General features: G+C 41.6%; 1 protein-coding gene across 1 annotated transcript; it reads left to right on the forward strand.

Moving 5' to 3' along the window:
- Positions 1–4,974: 4,974 nt before the first annotated feature.
- Positions 4,975–13,561, forward strand: LOC117667892 (vomeronasal type-2 receptor 26-like). Its single transcript, XM_087885216.1, has 3 exons — positions 4,975–5,277; positions 12,169–12,295; positions 12,649–13,561. The coding sequence occupies exons 1-3, from the start codon at positions 4,975–4,977 to the stop codon at positions 13,557–13,559; spliced, it is 1,341 nt and encodes a 446-aa protein (XP_087741342.1). The 3' UTR covers positions 13,560–13,561.
- Positions 13,562–15,831: the final 2,270 nt, after the last annotated feature.

Raw genomic sequence — 15,831 nt, forward strand, 5'->3', positions numbered from 1 at the left:
CCCTTTCCTCTCCAAATCCAAAAATGGGGCGTGCAGAGGCCAAAAAAGTACATTTCATTTCAGGCCTCTGGGGGAGGGATTGAAGCCTGCTGCTGGCTGCTCCTGCCACTGAGTGGGAAGCGGTAGAGTGAGAAGCGCCGGCGGCGATGGGGTGGCAGCAGAAAGGATGGGTGTGCTGGGCTTCAATCCCCCCCACCCAGGCCTGGGGCCATGCCAGAAGCCTGCTCATGCGGGGAGACAAGGAAGTCCCAGCTCGTCCATCCTTTCAGCCACCACCCCCTTGTTCGGAGCTTCCCCAGTTGGCACATGGCGGGGCCGAGAGCGCTGCTACCGGCCAGGGAATGGCTGTTTCGCCAGGGAACAGTTCAGTATCTGGTTGTCCTCTGGTAAGAGGGCACATGCATGGGGGGAGGTTCATGTGCATATGTGCAAATGGAGTGCGTATTGCATTATGGGTGCTGGCATGCGCAAATGTGATAGTACAAGCGCGCTCGGAATTTTGGCACGCAAAAAGGTTCGCGATCACTGTTCTATAGCAACTAAGATTCTGAGAATCTGCCTTGTACATCAGTGTCTGAGCTCTTGCTCAGGAGTCTGCATTCTGACCGTATTTGTCATTCTAAACTTCTTCCTTTTTGGAGAAAGTTTATGTTGAGGTGAGCAGAATGCCCACATTTTACTGCCAAGGCATTTTGGTCAAAATTGGCAGCTGTCTGCAAGGTCCTGGCTGCCAAATTCTTTCTGGAAGGAAGGGAGAACTGGACAAATGTCCATATGGACTACAGACAGTTGATTTTTATCAGCAGTTAAAAGAAACATGTTCTGGGTGAAGAATGGAGGTGAGGCCAGAGTGATTTCTAACGGCTCTTTATTCAATACTGCCTGTGAGGCAACTGGCTGACACAGCTCCTTTTATAGGGAAGTTGACAACCGACAACCAATCAGGACAGTATTTTCCCTCTTTAACAGAGGACCAGACTGAGAACTTCAATTGACAACTATATACAATACATAACAAAACTCATTTTCTCAGCCACTTGTGATCAGCCAAAAGTCATCATGCTGTGAGCTGTAAATGCAGCCTTTCAGGAGGGGTAATTTTAAAGTATCCAGTAATAATTCTGCTAGCTACATTCAGAGCAATATATACTTTCCCAGCATGTGCTGATTTATACCAGACTGATCTCAATGAATACCAGACTGGAATAACACCCCCAAATAGGGCAGTATTCAGAAAAGGTGAATGGACTCAATTAGAGTCTCATATTGTCACTGAGATACTTAAATTGCCATGTTGCAGAGGCTCCATATTGGAGAAGGTCTAGCTATTATGTCACTAGTTGTTGATACCCAATAAAAAGATAAAGGTTCCTCTCGCACATATGTGCTAGTCGTTCCCGACTCTAGGGGGCAGTGCTCATCTCTGTTTCAATGCCGAAGAGCCAGCACTGTCCAAAGACGCCTCCGTGGTCATGTGGCTGGCATGACTAAATGCCAAAGGCGCACGGAACGCTGTTGCCTTCCCAAGAAAGATGGACTCTATTTTTCTACTTGCATTTTTTACGTGCTTTTGAACTGCTAGGTTGGCAGAAGCTGGGACAAGTAACGGGAGCTCACCCCATTACGCGGCACTAGGGATTCGAACCGCTGAACTGCTGACCTTTCGATTGACAAACTCAGCATCTTAGCCACTGAGCCACTGTGTCCCTTAGATACCCAAATGGCAGCCTATAATCAATCAATTAATCCCTGAGTACCTACTCCGGGGTGGGTTCTACTTACCTTTACTACCGGTTCGCAACAGGATCTTGTGTGCGCGCCAATCTTCTGCACATGTGCAGAAGCTTCTGTGCATGCGGAGATCACCTATGATGACATCCAGGGCAGTGGGCGGAGCCTCCTGCCAGTTTTACTACCAGTTCTTGCGAACCGGTCCGAACCGGGGGCAACCCACCACTGACCTACTCATACTACAAACCCATACAGGGCAATATTCAGCAAAGTCTTCATGAAAAATAATGTTGCTCTTGGGTTAATTTTCTGGAATATCTTACCTTTGTTCAGGAAGGTTTGATCAGTACCAGACAAAGTGAATTATAATGTCCCCACTGGCTAGTGAAAAAGTATCTATTGTTCTACCACATGACAATCTTTAGGCCCACAAGAATAGGTTTCTAAGGCAAAAGGCAGTCAAAGGCCCCTGAATTGTTCCCCTCCTGACTCTTAAATTCAGACTCTAACCCTGCGCAATGCAAAATTATTTTCTCCAACTACACACCACTGTTGCATCAGTCATTCCCATCTCCCTTCTAATTACTAAAATCATGGTGATTTATTCTATTTTTTAAAAATCTTATGGGATTTCCACTGCCACATTTAGTTTGAATGCAATGCAAAGGGAATATACAACAAGATCTACAAATAACTGACCTGTATCTACCTCAAACACTGCTGAGGGAAGAGGCAGAATATAGGCGAGCACTGTGCTAGTTTGAAACTGTGGGTTCCTCTTTCAGATCTGGGGCAAAACTGGAAAAATCTTCACTGCGCAGAAGTTATTTTGTGAGCTCTGAGATCCCACACTGTGAAAGAGAGAGCAATGTAGGACCTCCATCAATATATACGTCAAATGCTACTGCTTAAAAAAAATGCAGATTTTTCTGCTTCTGCTTCTGTCCCAATTCCCCTGTGCAACAATGCAGACGAAATGTTCATTGAAGATGGTGATAGAAGGATTGAAGGAGTTTAATTTCTACAAGCCAGGAGACTACCTGATTACTGGAATGACTTCTAAAATAATTTCTCAATTTTACCCATATGTTTTCTCCAAGCCTCCAACCCACAGATTGAGAAGGTAATTTGCTGGCATGTACGGGATTCCGGTTATTGAGCTTACCCTCTCTAATGTTTTCCCTTTTCCCAATTCCTCACCCTGAGAAGGACAAGTCATTAGTGCTTCTTCCAATTTGCTTTAAGGGAAAGGATTCTGGGGCACACGATGGATCTTTAAAAGCTGAGCATTGCAAAGTTCCTTTTCAGTTCTCCTGCAAGGGCCCGTTTTAATCAATCAATTTTGGCAGAATTCTTCTAAGGCAACCCTTGCCTCTTCTCGAAACGATTTCCTTGATATTGTAGAGATTCAGAAAATATTTATTTTTGTTTATATTTCATAGTTATATAGCTGCCCAGAATCTCACAGTCAAATTTCTTTCTTTATTTTATTTATGTATTTCATCAAGCATGTATTAGATAATAGATATAAGTATAGACGTAATTATGAATACATGAGATGGATACAAATTAAAGGGGACAATAGGCACACTGGTGCATTTATGCACGCCCCTTACAGACCTCTTAGGAATGGGGTGAGGTTGACATAGACTGTCTAAGGTTAAAGTTTTGGGGTTTTGGGGAAGAAACCACAGAGTCAGGTAGTGCATTCCAGGCATTGACCACTATGTTACTGAAATCACTGTATTTTCTGCAATCTAGTTTGGATCCGTTTACCATGAGTTTGTATCTATTGTGTGCTCCTGTATTGTTTTGGTTGAAGCTGAAGTATTCATTGACAGGTAGGACATTGTAGCAGATAATTATATGTACTACGCTTAGGTCAGACTGAAGACGACGAAGTTCTAAGTTGTCTAAGCCCAAAATTTCAACTCTGGTTGCATAAGGTATTTTGTTGTGAGCAGAGGAGTGGAGGACTCTTCTCGTGAAATATCTCTGGATCCGTTCGATTGCATTAATGTCCGACATGCAGTGCAGATTCCAGAGCAGATGAGCTGTATTCAAGAATTGGTTTGGCAAAAGTTTTTTATGCCCTAGTTTGCAGTTCAATATTACTGGAGAAGAAGCTACACAAGATTAGGTTAACAACTCTTAATGCTTTTTTAGCATTGCTGTTACAGTGAGCTCTGGTACTTAGATCATTTGAGATGAGTACTCCAAGGTCTTTGACAGAGTGAGGGTCGTCTGCTAGGTCGTATCCGCCCAGCTTGTATTTTGTGTTCTGATTTTTTTTGCCAATGTGTAAGATGACTCAAGGTGACCTCTTCAGCTTGCATCCCACAATCTCCTCTCCTTTCCTATCTTGCATTCCGTCCTTCCTGCTTCCATTTCCAACATTTTTTCCCAACTGATGTCTTTTACCTGTTTTATAAGCTTTTGTGGCTTCCATTTTACTTTTGCTTTAAATAGCAATAGCATTAGACTTATATATCGCTTCACAGTACTTTCCAGCCCTCTCTAAGTGGTTTACAGAGTCAGCATATTTGCCCCCAACAGTTTGGGTCCACATTTTACCCACCTCAGAAAGATGGCAGGTTGAGTCAACCTTGAGCCTAGTGAGATTCGAACTGCCAAATTGCAGGTAGCTGGCAGTCAGCAGAAACCCTGCAGTACTGCACTCTAACCACTGTGCCACCATGTTTCAGTATTATTATTATTATTATTATTATTATTATTATTATTATTATTATTGTTATTATTATTATTATTATTATTATTATTTTAAAGACAAAATTCACAAAGGATAGAGACCTTAAATAATAAGCTAATGTTATAGCTAACAGAGGATCACATTAAATATTTTTTGACTAAAGGGCACTAACTCCAAAAATATCAATATTCTGCAGCAAAACAATCCTTGGCTCTGAAGATGGTTTGTTGAGTAGTGGACAGTGAATAATACTACTTACTGAATGAATCCAGAACTTGAATCCATCCTTACGTCACTTTCTAGGTGATATAAGAGGAAGAAATAATGTAATATTATAAGGAACCTATATGTACATGTGGCAAAACTCTCCTTTGAGAATTCTGGGGGGGTACAAAGACCTCACTCCTTCCTCAAGGGTTGGGCTACGATGGGTGGAACTGTGAGAATGTCTGGCCTGGCTCCCAGAGTAGGAGTAAGTTTTAACCATGTTTTATCAATGTTTCTGAGCTGCCCTGAGTCATTCTATACAGTAGATGTTATTTTGCAGTGAGTCGAAAATATTCCATGACCTCCTGCTCTTCTTCTTGGCTATTCATAAGATCAACCAGAATTCTAGGCTCCTACCAAACATCACCCTTGGCTACAACATCTATGATAATTTCCTCAATGCAAGGATAACATATGACGTCATGATGGACTTGCTGTCTACAGGGCAGGAGAATGTCCCAAATTACAGATGTGGAAGACAACAGAATATCTTGGCAGTTTTTGAAGAGACAGACTCTGACCTCTTTGATCATATTTCTACTGTCTTGGGCATCTACAAAATTCCACAGGTAGGAAGCTAAAATGATCTTATGAGCCGTGGTGGCACAGTGGTTAGAGTGCAGTACTGCAGGCTACTTCCGCTGACTGCCGGCTGCCTGCAATTTGGCAGTTCAAATCTCACCAGGTTCAAGAGTGACTCACCCTTACATCCTTCCAAGGTCAGTAAAATCAGGACCCAGATTGTTGGGGGCAATAGGTTGACCCTATAAACCGCTTAGAGGGGGCTGTAAAGCACTGTGAACTGGTACATAAGTCTAAGTGCTATTCCTAAAGTACCATTATCTTCTTTCCTCACAGATCAACTGTGGTGCTATCAACCACATCATTCAGCAAAGTCATCATTTTCCTTTTTTCTACCGGATGACCCCAAAACAAGAACCTCCCTACTCAGCCATTGTCCAGCTGCTCCTGCATTTCCGATGGACGTGGATCGGCCTCTTTTCTCAGGACAATGAAAGAGGAGAAAACTTTAAAAGAAGCTTGGAAACTCTAGCTGTAAAAAATCGGATTTGCATCGTCCTCTCACAAACCATCCCAGCAGCGAATCTGAATATACATACTGGAGATTTTTTTGTGCAAGAACAAAAAAAAATGTTCCTTCTCCTTATTAATATCCAGATAAAAATTATAGTTTGTCAACTAGATTTTCATGCCACAGCAATGCTACTAACAATAATAATTGTTAATGAAAGGAAGAATAAATTCATTGAGGGGAAAGTGTGGATTGTAACAACTTTGTCCTATTTAAGCATAAGAATGTTTTCCAACAAACTTGATCTCCAACGTAAGCATGTTTTGTTTTCCTTCCTCACCCAGACAAAGAGGGGACAATATTATAACTTTAATTCATATTCCTCTACTGAGAAACAGTTTGTAAAGGAAGCATTCCAGTGTTCCTTTTCAAGGCCTGTGTTGTCTAAAAAGGTTTGGGAAAAATGTACAGAAAAAGAGAGCAGGCGATTACCACCCCATGATGTGCTTGCAAGTATAATAACTGAGGATGGCTCCGGTATTTCCAGAGCAATCCATGCTGTGGCCTCCGTCCTCAATGCTGCCTCTTCCTCTCAACTAAGTAAGAGGAGGATGCTGGTTGGAGACCATCAATCACCCCAGATTGTACAGCCATGGCAGGTAAGACTTCTCCTTTGAGATTCCTCTGATGCTCCCCTTCTACTTCATACATATGAAATTGAATGCAGGGAGAGATGTGATATTCCAAACAGCAATTGCCCAGTTTGTAATATTTGCAAGTGAGAGAGACATTATAGGGATAACTCTTCCAAACTGAAATTACCTATGCTGGTTTGGGATGCTGTGTTGTTGTTGTTGTTGTTGTTAGTTGCGAAGTCGTGTCCGACCCATCGTGATCCCATGGACAACGTTCCTCCAGGCCTTCCTGTCCTCTACCATCCCCCAGAGTCCATTGAAGCTCATGCCTACTGCTTCAGTGACTCCATCCAGCCACCTCATTCTTTGTCATCCCCTTCTTCTTTTTCCCTCAATGGTTCCTAGCATTAGGCTCTTCTCCAGTGAGTCCTTCCTTCTCATTAGGTGGCCAAAGTATTTGAGTTTCATCTTCAGGATCTGGCCTTCGAAAGAGCAGTCAGGGTTGATCTCCTCTAGGACTGACCGGTTTGATCGTCTTGCAGTCCAAGGGACTCGCAGGAATCTTCTCCAGCACCATAGTTCAAAGGCCTCAATTCTTTGGAACTCAGCCTTCCTTATGGTCCAACTTTCACAGCCATACATTGCAACTAGGAAAACCGTAGCCTTGACTATACGCACTTTTGTTGGCAGGGTGATGTCTCTGCTTTTTAGAATGCTGTCTAGATTTGCCATAGCTTTCCTCACAGGAGCAAGCGTCTTTTAATATCTTGGCTGAAGTTCCCATCTGCAGTGATCTTGGAGCCCAGGAAAATAAAATCTGTCACTACCTCCATTTCTTCCCCAACTATTTGCCAGGAATTGAGAGGGCTGGATGCCATGACCTTAGTTTTCTTAATATTGAGTTTCAAGCCAACTTTTACACTCTCCTTCACTCGCATCAAGAGGCTCTTTAGTTCCTCTTCGCTTTCTGCCATTAGAGTGGTATCATCTGCATATCTGAGGTTGCTAATATTTCTCCCAGCAATCTTAATTCCAACTTTTGATTTATCTAGCCCCGCCTTTCTCATGATGTCTTCTGCATATAAATTAAATAGGCAGGGTGACAGTATACAGCCTTGGCGGACTCCTTTCCCAATTTTGAACCAATCAGTGGTTCCCTGTCCACTTCTCACTGTTGCTTCTTGACCCGCATATAGGCTTCTCAAGAGACAAATAAGATGGTCTGGCACTCCCATCTCTTTAAGAATTTGTCACAATTTGTTGTGATCCACACAATCAAAGGCTTTAGCATAGTCAATGAAGCAGAAGTAGATGTTTTTCTGGAACTCCCTAGCTTTTTCCATGATCCAGTGTATGTTGGCAATTTGATCTCTAGTTCCTCTGCCTCTACAAAATCCTGCCAGTACTTCTGGTAGTTCTCAATCCACATACTGCTGGAGACTAGCTTGTAGGATTTTAAGCATAACTTTACTACCATGTGAAATGAGTACAATGGTGTGATAATTTGAACATTCTTTGGCATTGCCTTTCTTTGGAATTGGAATGTAAACTGACCTTTTCCAATCCTGTGGCCACTGTTGAGTTTTCCAAATTTGCTGGCAAATTGAGTGTAGCACTTTTACTGCATCGTCTTTTAAGATTTTGAATAGCTCAGCTGGAATACTGTCTCCTCCACTAGCTTTGTTGTTGCTCAGATTTCCTAAGGCCCATTTGACTTCACATTCTAGGATGTCTGGCTCGAGGTCAGTGACCACCCCATCAGGTTATCAGACATTAAGCTCGTTCTTGTATAGTTCTTTTGTGTAATTTTGCCATCTCTTCTTAATCTCTTCTGCCTCTGTTAGGTCCCTGCCATTTTGGTCCTTTATTATGCCCATCTTTGCATGAAACGTTCCCTTCATATCTCTAATTTTCTTGAGGAGATCTCTGGTCTTCTCTATTCTATCGTTTTCTTCTATTTCTTTGCACTGTTCATTTAAGAAGGCATTCTTATCTCTTCTAGCTATTCTCTGAAATTCTGCATTCAATTGGGTGTATCTTTCTCTTTGTCCCTTGCCTTTCGCTTCCCTTCTTTCCTCAGCTATTTGCAAAGCTTCCTCAGACAGCCATTTTGCTTTCTTTCATTTTTTTTTCTTTGAGATAGTTTTAGTTGCTACCACTTGTACAACGTTGCAAACCTCCATCCATAGTTCTTCAGGCACTCTGTCTATCAGATCTAATTTCTTTAATTTATTTGTCATCTCTACTGTATATTCATCAGGGATATGATTTAGTTCATACCTGAGTGGCCTAGTGCTTTTCCCTACTTTCTTCAATTTAAGCCTAAATTTTGCAATAAGAAGCTCATGATCTGAGCCACAGTCAGCTCCTGGTCTTGTTTTTACTGACTATATAGAGTTTCTCCATCTTTGGCTGCAGAGCACATAGTCAGTCTGATTTCTGTGTTGACCATCCGGTGATGTCTATGTGTAGAGTCGTTTCTTGGGTTGTTGGAAAAGAATGTTTGCTATGGCCATCGTATTCTCTTGACAAAATTCTATCAGCCTGTGACCTGCTTCATTTTGTACTTGCCTGTTATTTTGATTATCTTTTGGCTTCCTACTTTAGCATTCCAATCCCCCATGATGATAAGGACATCATTTTTTGGTATTAATTCTATAAGGTGCTGTAGGGCTTCATAGAACCAGTCAATTTCATCCTCTTCAGCACCAGCGGTTGGGGCATAGACTTGGATTACTGTGATATTGAATGGTTTGGCTTGGATTCGAACTCAGATCATTCTGTCATTTTGGGGATTGTATCTCAGTATTGCTTTTCCTACTCTTTTATTATGAAGGCTACTCCATTTCTTCTGAGGGATTCTTGCCCGCAGTAGTATATCTGATGGTCATCTGAATTAAATTCATCCATTCCTGTTCATTTTAGTTTGCTGATTCCTAAGATGTCAATGTTCAGTCTTGTCATCTCGTTTGACCACGTCCAGCTTGCCTTGATGCATGGATCTTACATTCCAGGCTCCTATGGAGAAAAAATCTTTACAGCATCGGACTTTCCTTTCACCACCAGATGCATCCACAGCTGAGCGTCCTTTCGGCTTTGGCCCAATCGCTTCACTCTTTCTGGCACTAGTAGTACTAGCCTTCTGTTCTTCCCCAGTAGCATATTGGACACCTTCAGACCTGAGGGGTTCATCTTCTGGCATCATATCATTTTTCCTTTTGGTAGTGTCCATAGGGTTTTCATGGAAAAGATACTGGAGTGGGTTGCCATTTCCTTCTCCAGTGGATCACATTTTGTCAGAACTCTCTGCTATGACCTGTCCATCTTGGGTGGTGCTGGACAGCATAGCTCATAGCTTCATTGAGCTACACAAGCCCCTTCGCCATGACAAAGCAGTAATCCATGAAGGGATGCTGTAATGACAGATATCTCCATGATGACAAAGTACTTTTTTCTCCCCCATTTGCAAATTAAATAAGCTTCAGGATGCTCCAGCAATCCTCAGATCAGGTTCTGATACTGGTAGATAGCTAAAATACATATCTATTCCAGTACAGAATTCAGTTTATTTACAGTTTGTTAAAACCAGTTTGTTACACTTTTTTTTTGCTTTTAATTTATATGCCACCCTTCTCCGGAGACTCAGGGTGGTTTACAATGCGTTAAGCAATAGCCTTCATACTTTTGTATATTTATACAAAGTCAGCTTATTGCCCCCACAATCTGGGTCCTCATTTCACCTACCTTTGAAAGGATGGAAGGCTGAGTCAACCTTGAGCCTGGTGAGACTTGCAGTAATTGCAAGCAGCAGTTGTTAATAACAGTGCTTTAGTCCACTGTACTACAGGCTCTTGTATATATCTATGAGAATAAGAATCTCCAACCTAAGCATTTCAAGTAGTTTTATTCTGCATCAGAATAAGTTCAGTAAAGATTTAAACTTTCAGCATTAATTTTAATTTTCCTTAAAATTATTATGCTGAGCTATGGTTTAGCAAGTCAGTTTAGTGATTCCTTCAATAAAGTAAAAGGCATATCTGAAAAAAATATTGTTCCAATAAAGGAGCAAAAAAAGCTTCCAAGAAAATCCCGAACCATCCTTTTCTAACCAAAATGCTGAACTGAAATGTGTGAATTATTCAATACATTTCCAGAATAATAGCCAGAAGAACATTGAATAAAAGTTCAAATGGGTATGTGTATGCTGCTTGTGTGATTTTTCTATGTCTTTGCAGCTTCATCAGTTCATGAGAAACTTTCAGCTTCACAACATTTCCAATGACGGCATTTATTTGGATGAAAATGGAGTTCCTGCCATTGACTTTGATATCATACACTTGAGAATGTTTCCCCAAAAGTCTTATCCTGCAGTGAAAGTTGGGAGTATAGAAAGAGAAACCACCTTTGAAGTCAAGGTCTCCATTAATCAGAGTGCCATTCAATGGCCAATATCATTTAACAAGGTAGCTGAAATAACCTCCAAATCAAGGGTGAAATCCAAATTTTTTCCCTACCGGTTCTGTGGACATGGCTTGGTGGGCGTGGCAGGGGAAGGATTTTTTTTTTAATTTGATTTATATGCCGCCCTTCTCCGGAGACTCAGGGTGGCTTACAGTGCGTTAAGCAATAGCCTTCATACTTTTGTATATTTGATACGAAGTCAGCTTATTGCCCCCACAAACTGGGTCCTCAATTTACCTACCTTAGAAAGGATGGAAGGCTGAGTAAACCTTTTGCAAAATCTCCATTCCCACCCCACTCCAGGGGAAGGATATTGCAAAATCTCCATTCCCACCTCACTCTGGGGCCAGCTAGAGATGGTATTTGCTGGTTCTTCGAACTACTCAAAATTTTCACTACCGGTTCTCCAGAACCTGTTAGAACCTGCTGGATTTCACCCCTGCTCCAAATAAGGGAAACTAAAAACTCAGTAATTCATTAGAGATCATGTAATTGAAAAAAAAAAATTCAATAGTTTATCACAAACTGGAACCTGCTACACTACCAATTGAATTACATGAGAGAAAGGCGTCAGATAAAGAATCTGTTGGGAGAAATGTTGGCAGTTGTGACAAGTCATTTATATATGATGATACAATGTTCAACTAGAGGAATGCAGAGACATTTCCAGTGACAAAGCCAGATTTTGGGGGTTTTCTGCCAAAGCAAAAATATAGAGGAAATACAATGTATAGCATTCACACACATACCATAGCTACTTTTCCAATTTATCCCTGGATCATTTCCCCTAAAGGTTGATGGTAGATGGTACCTCTTCGAGTTAGAAAGGAAAGGAGATGTGGGAATGGACAGATCAGTAACTGTTATATTGGTACTCCTTGTTTTCTCCAATTTTTCATGAGCTCCTTGGTTCTTGAAACAGATTCTTTGAAATAAACCCCTCTGCTGTAACTCATATGGGACAAGCTCAGTGGCTAAGACGCTGAGCTTGTCGATCGAAAGGTCAGCAGTTTGAATCCCTAGTGCCGCGTAATGGGGTGAGCTCCCGTTACTTGTCCCAGCTTCTGCCAACCTAGCAGTTCGAAAGAACGTAAAAAAATGCAAGTAGAAAAATAGGAACCACCTTTGGTGGGAAGTTAACAGTGTTCCTTGCGCCTTTGGCATTTAGTCATGATGACCACATGACCACAGAGACGTCTTCAGCTTTGAAACAGAGATGAGCACCACCCCCTAGAGTCAGGAACGACTAGCACATATGTGCGAGAACCTTTACCTTTACCTTACTGTAACTCATGTGGTATCTTTATTTCAATTTTTTTTTGTTTGTTTAGGCAGTGCCTTCTTCTAGATGTACAGACAGTTGTTACCCAGGATATGCCAAGCTTGTGAGAGAAGGAGCCCCTGTTTGCTGCTATGACTGTTCTCTATGTATGGAAGGAACATTCTCAGTGGAAGAAGGTAGGTGGCTCTGGAGAAAAAAAGGAAATCAAGAACCTGTAGTAGGATTCCAAAGACAATGGTGCACTACATTTTCATCTTTCAGGCGATATTTATCTACCTTTACCAAAGAACACCTTATTACACATTGTTCATTTATCATTTATGAATTTTTTTTTCCTTATGATCCAATTTAGGCTTTTACGAAGTATAGTGGGAAAGTATTTTCTAATAAGTTCTCCAGTTCTCCCAATATCCTCTCCTACCCCATCACTTCCAAGAACATGTTTTAGATATTGTAGAAAGTATTGGTTCCAGTTGGACGTTTTTATGTTTAGTTGCAGAAACACTTACATATAACCAATGTTTTTCAGATGCAGCCCATTGCAGCAAGTGTCCAGATGACCAGTATTCCAATGAGAAGCGGAATCTGTGTATCCCCAAAAGTATAAGTTTCTTGTCCTATGAAGAAACATTGGGATTCATTCTGGCTTCCTTTACCCTTGCTTTGTCCCTAATCACTGCCTTTGTTTTGGGAATCTTCATTAAATACAGAGAAACTCCCATAGTCAAAGCCAACAACCGGGACCTTACCTACATTCTTCTGATCTCCCTTCTCCTTTCCTTCTTGACCTCTCTTCTATTCATTGGGCGCCCCAAGAAAGTGACCTGCCTTCTTCGACAAAGCATCTTCAGTGTTGTTTTTTCAGTTGCTGTATCCTCATTGCTGGCAAAGACTGTCATGGTGGTGGTGGCATTTCTGGCCACAAAGCCAGGCAGCAGGATGAGGAAATGGCTGGGAAAGACTCTGGCCAACTCTATTGTTGTATCCTGTTCTGGGATTCAGGTGGGCATCTGCATGATATGGCTTGGAATATCTCCCCCATTCCCAGTCTCTGACATGCATTCTCAACCAGGGTATATCCTGCTACAATGTAACGAAGGGTCAATTGTCATGTTCTACATTGCACTGGGTTTTATGGGCCTTCTGGCTGCCATCTGCTTCTTGGTGGCTTTCCTAGCACGCAAGCTGCCAGGGACCTTCAATGAAGCCAAGTTGATCACCTTCAGCATGTTGGTTTTCTGTAGTGTTTGGATTTCCTTTGTGCCCACCTACCTGAGCACCAAAGGAAAATACATGGTGGCTGTGCAGATCTTCTCCATCCTGGCATCCAGCCTGGGCTTAATGGGCTGCATCTTTGTTCCCAAATGCTACATCATTATCCTGAGACCTGACATGAACACCAAGGAGCACCTAATAGTGAATTCTAAAAAGGGAACCTAATGTTTTCCACAAGTAGATGGAAGGATGGAGGGTTTGGTAGATAAGTAGAAGGAAAGTAGAAAACTAGGAGATAAAGATAAATATACATGATCTTCTATTCCTTTTAAATAGTGATTAAGTTGACACAGCACACTAAGCCATATTTTGCTGCCTATTATTTGATAAGTCAGACACAGTGTTAAAACATGATTTATAACTCCATTATCCTGAGACCTGACGTGAACACCAAGAAGTACCCGATAGTGAATTCTAAAAGGGAATCCAATGTTTTAGATAGATGAAAGGCTAGAGACAAAGGTAGATAAGATGAGGTAGGAAGATAGACAGATAATTAAAGTTCAATATACATGATGCATGATGGCCTGGCACATTATGGCAACCTGGCTATCATAAAAAAAATCTGACAGTGATATTCAGGCTAATTTGAATTTGGAACCTCTGCACTTTCTTAAAAGTAACTTTAATAACCTACAATACACACAAACACACTATTAGCCTGAAACTGCTTTTTAAACCTCCAATACAGTATTCTGTTTCCCTGGTCATCCTCATTTCTTCCTTTGATTTCAGTTACTCTTAATTTTTTTTTCCTCTGTGATTTCAGAAGCAGCTATCATATTCACACTAAGCATGCTCTGATTAGTGTAGAACAGGGCTGCCAAACTCCCAGCCCGCGGGTCATATGCAACACGTGGTGGCCATGCCCATGCCCATTTTAGCAAAAGGGGGGGAAAGTCCCAACACATCACGTGACGATGTAAGTTTGACATCCCTGGTGTAGAATAAACTGCAAGTATTATTTCTTGTCGTTTGGAAATTATATTTGTTGGTGCAGCTTAAATTTCCTTTATTGGTTTTAAATCATTTTGAATTTGTTAAGTTTCCTCCTGTGTTAGCTATTCCAGTCATTTTGGGGTTATCTTCAAAATTTGATAAAAGAATATCCAAGTCACAAATAAAATACAAGAGATCAGTTTCAGTAGCAAATCACAAAGAACCTTGACACTGCCCGTTCCTCACTCCAAGGACTTTATTATGAACTGGAATTCTGTGTTCCAGGAAATTAGAAAGTGGAATAAAAGTTAACCTGATTTCTAACCACTGTGCCACCACGGCTCTTTCTGGTACGAAGCTGGTATGCTTAGTCCTACTGCATGTGTATCTGCCCCTTTCTGTGGAACAACTGTTTCAGTTTAGGTTATTTTACAGGCAGTGTAAGGATATGAGACAACCCATTTATAGATTATACAACATGCCTTGATGGAGCAATCGTCAAGAACAAAAGGGTTCTAGATGCAGAGCGCTCTGCATTTTGGAAAGCACAGGAAACCTACAACAAAAGGAACGTTTAATTTATTGCAGAACATTCAATATCCATAAATGTTTTTTTAAAAAAACCCAGAAAAAAGAACATATCTTCCAAGTACTATTTGGTTCTGCTCTACGAGCTAGTTTGTTACCTAGCAACAGAGGGAATCACAATACTTTTCCAAATATTAGCTTTATTCTTTAAGTTAGGGGTCCCCAACTCCCGGCCACGAACTTGCCACTGTCTATGGGCCACCAGGAATTGAGCTATGCAAGTGAGCGAAGCACTATCTGCGCATGTGTGGGATCCAACCAGCATGCGAAACAATGCCTGTCCCCCGATTCACAGAAAAACTACTTTCCACAGAACTGATCCCTACCACCCAAAAGGTAGGGGGGCACTGCTTTAGGTAACCATATCCCTTTGGTTTAGATGGAGTGAGAAAAATTGAGAAGGCAGCTCACAACTCCCACACAGTGGCCCGGCATGCTCAAATCATACAGCCCCTGTCCAAAATGGTAGGATTTTCCTGGAAGGTTTCTTACCTGTCAGGTTTTGGATAGTTGCAAATGGGAATGAAAATGATTTGCCTCTGCAGGCCTCCTACTTCCTTCCCAAGCTTTAAACAGCAGGAAATATTGGCAATGTTCATTATTCATAGCCCACCAGAATGTCTCCTGCAGCCCTTTAGAAAGTTGGGAGACATGAATTGTGGCTCCCAACTCTTCAAACATTACTAATCCCTGACAAAACCCAAGTTAAGGATTACCCTCTCTCTTCTCAGAAATTTTGAAAAGAAGCTTCTCGCTTAGTGAGGAGCTCCATTAAGTCATCCTTCCACAACTAGGTATCTTCTAGGTGGACTGGATTTCAACATTGAGAATTCTAGATGTTCTTCTCCAACATACCAGACCGAGGATGGCTGCTTTACTAATCAGGCCCTCATAAACACAGAAATTGGGC

Source organism: Pantherophis guttatus, chromosome 2, assembly GCF_059756535.1.
Source record: "Pantherophis guttatus breed Tessera chromosome 2, ASM5975653v1, whole genome shotgun sequence".
Lineage (NCBI taxonomy): Eukaryota > Metazoa > Chordata > Lepidosauria > Squamata > Colubridae > Pantherophis > Pantherophis guttatus.

Coding starts and splice junctions, on each gene's coding strand:
- LOC117667892 (XM_087885216.1), top strand. CDS start 4,975: ATGTTATTTTGCAGTGAGTCGAAAATATTCCATGACCTCCTGCTCTTC. Junction 5,278..12,168: donor GCATCTACAAAATTCCACAG/GTAGGAAGCTAA, acceptor TTGTTTGTTTAG/GCAGTGCCTTCTTCTAGATG. Junction 12,296..12,648: donor AACATTCTCAGTGGAAGAAG/GTAGGTGGCTCT, acceptor AATGTTTTTCAG/ATGCAGCCCATTGCAGCAAG.